Source organism: Carex rostrata, chromosome 27 (assembly GCF_964058835.1).
Source record: "Carex rostrata chromosome 27, lpCarRost1.2, whole genome shotgun sequence".
Taxonomy (NCBI): domain Eukaryota; kingdom Viridiplantae; phylum Streptophyta; class Magnoliopsida; order Poales; family Cyperaceae; genus Carex; species Carex rostrata.
Window position 1 is genome coordinate 2,669,826 of NC_135944.1, and position 6,666 is coordinate 2,676,491.

The window sequence follows — 6,666 nt, forward strand, 5'->3', positions numbered from 1 at the left end:
TATATTTCTCGGTCATTTTCTTTCATAAAAGAACTTCGTTCTCATATTTAATTAGTAACAATATCAAATTGGCATATTAAATTATGTTGAGGAGAGATCAACTTACATCGTATGTTAGTGACAACATCTTACACTATTCAAACCACACATCTAAAAATAATCAACGGTCTTTATCAAAACAAAAGCCGTAAGTTGAGCGAGTCGAGCATGCGAGCGGAAACCTAGCTAGCTGTAAGTTGTTTTGATCTAGACCGTTGATTATATTTAGATGTGTGATCTGAATAGAGTGTAAGATAGTGTTATCAAAAAAGTATTAAATGGATTCCTCCTCAATTATGTTTGTGATATAGTATGATTACATTTAAATCCATCTATTATTTGCTATAAAATATTGATGGGACCAACTAATTAATTTCCAACAAAGCTTTTTACTAATGTTAAGTATTACAAGTTTAAAATATAGAGATTTGTAATTTCACATTCATACTTTTCTATTTGCAAAAATCTTAATATTTTTCTTTTCTTTTCTTCCTTTTCTTAGTTGAGAAAAATGTGGGATGTCTTAATTAAATTTTATGAAAAGAAAGGTAGACCATAAGTTTTGAGGTTTTAATTAAGTAGCTACTTTGGAATTGGTACTGCCAGCACAAAGAGAAAGCAGACGAAATGACCCCTCCAGTTCAGTCTATAATGGAGAGTTGGATACTGCTCCTTTGCTGGTAACTTAGATATAATGTTGTATATATATCTAAGGTAGGCATGTAATCATTTACTAAGTTTGACTTCAATTAATTGGCTGGGAATTAATTTCAATAAGCAGTTTCAATCTGAAATATTTTTTTTTTTTAGTTTTTAAATTTGGCTTCTAAGATAATGAAACTAAATAATTGTTATAAATCAATATTTTAGTGCTATATCGATCTCTGTGCATTTTAATAGTCAAAATTTTACAAAATTTATATACAGGGATGAAATAGAGGAACAGCATGAGCATCCATCAGCAGCAGCTGTTAACAGTGCCCAGTTGGAGATGCCACAGGATAGTCATGACTGGAAAAAATATGGCCAGAAATATATTCACAATATTAAAAAAATCAGGTATATTTTAATTTCTCCAGCTAGCACCACAACAAAAAAATCATTTTATGACTGTGTAATTGATTTACATGCTAAATAATTTGATAAGCAGACAAGCAGTCAGGTGTCAATTCAGAATAATTAGTAGGATATTAGTAGGATAGGACCAAAAATTTAAGTGAGGCATAATATTGTAATTATTTAAGTACACTTTTATAATTTTTCTGAAAAAAGTATAGAAATAGGAAATATTTTGGGAAAAATTCAAGGTAGACCAAATTTTATAATTTCTTTAAGCTTATGAAGTGTTCATTTTCATAATTTTTTTTTTAAAAGATATAATAATAGAAGTTAGTTTTGAAAACAATTTGACTACACTTGGCTCTGTCCCTTTAAGCAGCTATATATGCTGATAACAAGCTTTAACTTAAACCATTTGTTGTTGACATAGGAGCTATTTCAAATGTAAGAACAAGAGTTGCAAAGCCAAGAAGAGAGTCGAATGGCACCCGTCAAGTCCGAGCCACTTGCGAATAGTTTACGATGGGGCTCACGATCACCGGTCGAAATATGAATTGGATCAGGACTTGAGCTCGGACTCGATCGCAAATCAATATGATCTAAGCAACCAAGTGTTTCGTCAGTTTGATGGCACTTCATAGGAGGTTAATTAATTTTACATTCAGAGTGAGGCTATCATATATGCATATTACAGAGTGATATGTGCTATAGACTCATATATTTATTTTTAAAGTTTAAATAGTCGATCTAAATTATTCAACATAATCTACATATGGAAGTATACTTGCAAACATACATTTTATATTTCGTAGATCCTTTTAGTATTTTTTTTTTAGATAGATAGAAAATTACTTGATTTGAAAATCCTAAACAATCCAAAAAATGTGGTGTTCCATCTATCTAAAAATATAGTAAAATAATTCTTAAAAAATATATATATAATTTGCTTTGCAAGTACATTTTCATATGGAGATGATATTTAACGGTTCAGATCTACTGTTTGAACTTTGAAAATATATAGAAATATAGATCAATAACACATGTCGATCTGTAGTATGCATATTACGTACCATAGCCTCACTCTTAGTTTTTTTTTTAAGTTTTTCTTGCTAATTGTGACATGACAAAGCTGCATATATACTTAATTTAAATCTATGTTGTATCAGAGATACATTACTTAATTGAGATATAAATTTACATAATCTACAAAAATTGTTTTATGTACATTAAAATAAGAAGAAGAAAAAAGGTACTTGGTCATTTAAATTTGGTTTTATTTCATAAAATTGCTTACTATTAGTTTGCATATTTAGAAAAATAATACTTTTGAGTTACCCCCACCCCTTCAATGTTTTTATATAAATAATAATTATAATTATCTTTTTTATCCTTCTGGGTATAATTGAATTTTGTGGTTTGTTTTGGACAAAAGTGGTAACTTTTGTTTCCTTCAACTTTTACTGTTAAAGATAAATTATTCCTGCATGCACTAGGCAGGTAATAATATAAAAGATGAAAAAAAAAAAAAAAAGATTGGGATAATGATTAGATAAAGACAGAAAGATAATCAATTCTAAAAGTAGCTATCAAATTTGCCGTAATCATTTAATGCTCAATAATAAAAAGAGCACCAGGAACGGTTCCCAATGTTTGTATTCAATAAAATTCTGAAACATATGTAATTCAATTCTGCACTAGATTTAACATAAAAAAATGTTAGGCAGAGAAACACAAATTTGTGGTTATGATTTTTTTTTTCTTTTTTAAATACTACAGAAAAAAGGAATTGGTGCCTTGAGCCACGCTTTTCTCCAGTTCCATTGAGATTGGAGGTGTCCAGTATCTCTTTGATATGATGCTATCAAGCTTTTTACACATTGGATGTGTAAATTTGGGGAATCCTACACAAATATTATGCGTTATTTCATCTATTTTCATGTGTATATAATTATATATCATTATATCAGGATTAAATAGTATAACTCAAACCTATTTTACCTTTTTTTTATTGCATATTATCAGTAGAAAGGCAATTGAAATGAAGAAGATCCCATTTAAACTAATATGTTGAATCAAAGAAATTGAAACATATAATTCAAATGGCATATGGGATTTTCCTCTGTACAAAAACATACTCTATAATCTATATATTTTTATTTGAATTTCAAATTTGGGTCCTAATTGAGGATATCGCTTTCAAAAATTATATTTGGGCTTGGGCCTTGGCTATCTTTTATTTGGGCTAACAATTTGAAATTGAAACTCAAATTTTGTTTTTATGAAAATCGGATAATACTGGCAATTTAATTCATCTACCAAACATTTTCAAACGGTGTGTTGCAACTTGCAAATTATGATTTCACATGAATTTTAAAACAAAGTTTTAACTTTTCTTTGTATGAACAACATGTGCTTGGTAAAGACAACTGACAACTCTGATATTCAATTTTGTGTCAAAACCTTGCCAAAACTAAAATACATAACACAAATCCAAGACAAAACCAAGAACAAGAACAAAAAAAAAAAAAAAATTCAAAGTATATTACACTTATGTTATATAATATTTGGATTTTGAAACAAGGTGCTTTGCAAAGAACAACAAGTGCATTGTAAAGACAACCCTGGTATTCAATTTGCACCAAATTCTTGCCAAAATTATTATCCAGAATAAAACCAAGAACAGGAATAAAAAAAATCAAGGTATGTAGATAGATAGAGAGAAAAAAAGATTTAATAATATCCATATTCTACTAATGTTATAATATTTCAAGACAATAATTTACCAGCTGAATTCTAAAAAATAAACTACTATATATGCTTCACTCTTTACAATCACAAAAACTAAACCTCACAAACACAAACTTAAACCAATTCTTGCATTAAATCAATCTGAATTGGATGGAATATCACTACCCTTCCTCATCTCCAAAACCTTCTTGTGAGAATTCGAATGCATCCAGCTCACAAAAGTAGGGCTCTTAGCAGGTCTATACTCCGGCAATAACCGACCAGATTTGAACCGTACCCCACATGCATTGCAAAGTGTCTTGGGTCCCATCGGGCCCTCTCTCCATTGCGGGGTTTTGTTCGACAAGCAATGGGTGCACCTCCTTTGCGCCTTTTCTTCCTTTGGTACCTTGTTTGGAACCTTAACCTTTTTCTTCGGAGGTGGACTTGGTGTTTCAAGTTTTGGTTGGCTTAAAGGGTACATGGGTTCGCTATCCGCTAACCATTCGGTTCGATTGGGAAGAAGCGGGGGCTCTTCCGAAAGGTGAATGATTCCACTTCTTCTTCTCTTGAATTCTGACTTGGATGGGGAGGTAGAAATCGGGCTTGGTTTCAGGTCAGGGTTAACGGGGACGCTTTCAGTTTTCGGGCCAGGTTGCGGTTGGGTACAATAGGTTGTTGTACCGCTAGAGAGACAATCTTCGACATAAATGGAAAGCCATTCAAGGGTTGAATAATCTTCATTTTCATTTCCATCCTAAATTATAAATAATTATATGATATAAAAAGATTAGTTATGTGGGTTATGATTTGATTGCATTTGTACATTCATCAAGAAATAATTCAAGTGATTTTTGAAAACCAACATTACATGTTTGGACCAATAATGGAGAAGGAAAGGTGATATCTCAAATTTTGCAAGTTTACACAACAAATTTGAGAATTTTGCAAATTTATTACCCAACTGGTATAACTGGAGAAGAAAGAAAAGCCCAATTTATGTAAATATTTACTAAATCAGATAAACAGAGCAAAAGTAATGTTCATGCAAGGTACAACTGCCAACCAACTAGTACCTTTTCAGAGAGAATTCAATTCATAGTAAGTGTGTAACTGCATGACAACATATTTTGGTTTTGTAATAAGTCTTAACATAAGGGGCACTTACGAATAATTATTAACAAAACAAATTTACTTAAAAATTGAAAATGTGGGGAGGCATAGTGAAGAAAATTTATGTGTGATCTTTAATAAAATACAATTATCCAAACAAAACAAATTATATGGACTAGAGTTTGTCTTGCAAAATATTTGAAAATGTGACCATGATAAATTATTTCTGCCATTACAATATGCACATAAAAAGTTCACCAAGAATTTTCAAATATTCAAAATTATGAGGTCCATAATGAAATTTTGAAAACAAAAAACAAATATACATTTCTTTAAGCAGTTTTCACAAACTTAAAATCAGTTTTTACTAAAAACACATGTTTTCTTAAATTGCTTTAAAAAAATAATTACACATCAAGTTTCACCGAGAATTTTAAATTTTAAAATTTTCAAAATTACGAGACCCACAAATGAAATTATTTCTTTAAGCAGTTTTTACTAAAAGCCCAACAAGGTTTCTTAAATTCCTTGAAAAAAAGGAATTTCAACAAGAAATCTAGAAAAGATACGAAAAAATCCCCCCAAAAAAAAACAATACTCTGGAAAATGCAGTGCTTTCTTCACAGGAAGAGACATTTTCGTCTCCTTCCAAGAAAAAGTGCAAGAAAAATAAATTTATCAAGATATTCAAGAGAGAATATACAAACCTTGTTAGAATCAGAAGCGAAATCCCATGGGTCTGAGAAACCAGTACTAGCAACGCTCACATTTGAATGAATATCCATTTCAAATATCAAAACTTTCGCTTAAACCCCACAAAAGAGAGAGAGAGAGAGGGTTTCCTCTTTGCTTCTTACTTTCGGTTTTATAAGCGTTTAAATGGAGAAACGAATCAAAGATTAAAAAAGATAGAGCGTTCAGTAAAATTACTGTGATCTCCAGTGAAAGGGACCACTGGAGGTATCCACTGTTTTATAATCTCGCCACGTCATGGATAAATTCAAAGATTACAGAAAAAAGGAACCAGTGAATGGGGCCCACTGACGTGTTGGATCAATTAGATTATCTCCGGTTTAATTTTCACTGGAGATAGTTGACCCACTAGACCTCTAGATTTGAAAAAAAAGAAACAGCTACCAAATTCACGCTGCATTTAAATGGTTTCTTGGTCCAGGTTTACGCATTAAATGTGAACCATTGTTGTTTGAATCATAGAAAGGGTAAAGATTTTAACAGAGGAATTTTCGCATCATGCAGCGCACCCACTATAAAATCAAACCAGAGCTTCACATAGTTTGTGCGCATCATTTAGTGAAATTTAATCTGTTAAACCTTTTACCCAAGAGAAGGCTTTTAAGTCGGTGAACCGATAAGGTGAGAGTATTTACTTCTTCTTACGCGTTCTCTTGTCGGTAAGAGAGATAAAGAAACAAAACCCCAACGCTCTCTTTCACGAATTCACATCCAAAACCCATTGCATGCCATATTTTCAAATTCACCCCTAAATAATTTGTAATTTATTATACCTGTACTCTCTGTAAAAAAAACAGTGTAAATAACTGTATGCGATTAATTGAAAATAATTAAAAATAATCGGTCATAACTGAAAATAATAGACCGATTAGTTAGAAAAAACTATAACAATTTAGTTACCGCCAACTACTAATCGGCCTAAATAGCCGTCTTTTTCAACACCGGTAAAAAAATATGGTTATTTACTACCAACAA

The 6,666-nt window shown here is 31.1% G+C and overlaps 2 protein-coding genes across 2 annotated transcripts; one reads left to right on the forward strand and one right to left on the reverse strand.

Moving 5' to 3' along the window:
• Positions 1–666: 666 nt before the first annotated feature.
• On the forward strand, positions 667–1,739 carry LOC144544834 (putative WRKY transcription factor 13). The gene is made up of 3 exons (XM_078293376.1): positions 667–719; positions 967–1,098; positions 1,529–1,739. Exons 1-3 carry the CDS (start codon positions 667–669, stop codon positions 1,737–1,739), a joined length of 396 nt encoding a protein of 131 aa, XP_078149502.1.
• Positions 1,740–3,827: 2,088 nt separating this feature from the next.
• Positions 3,828–5,798, reverse strand: LOC144545324 (GATA transcription factor 12-like). Its single transcript, XM_078293915.1, has 2 exons — positions 5,646–5,798; positions 3,828–4,582 (listed from the first exon to the last, which is right to left on the reverse strand). The coding sequence occupies exons 1-2, from the start codon at positions 5,721–5,723 to the stop codon at positions 3,983–3,985; spliced, it is 678 nt and encodes a 225-aa protein (XP_078150041.1). The 5' UTR covers positions 5,724–5,798; the 3' UTR covers positions 3,828–3,982.
• Positions 5,799–6,666: the final 868 nt, after the last annotated feature.

Coding starts and splice junctions, on each gene's coding strand:
- LOC144544834 (XM_078293376.1), top strand. CDS start 667: ATGACCCCTCCAGTTCAGTCTATAATGGAGAGTTGGATACTGCTCCTT. Junction 720..966: donor TGGATACTGCTCCTTTGCTG/GTAACTTAGATA, acceptor ATTTATATACAG/GGATGAAATAGAGGAACAGC. Junction 1,099..1,528: donor CACAATATTAAAAAAATCAG/GTATATTTTAAT, acceptor TTGTTGACATAG/GAGCTATTTCAAATGTAAGA.
- LOC144545324 (XM_078293915.1), bottom strand. CDS start 5,723: ATGGATATTCATTCAAATGTGAGCGTTGCTAGTACTGGTTTCTCAGAC. Junction 4,583..5,645: donor TCGCTTCTGATTCTAACAAG/GTTTGTATATTC, acceptor TTTATAATTTAG/GATGGAAATGAAAATGAAGA.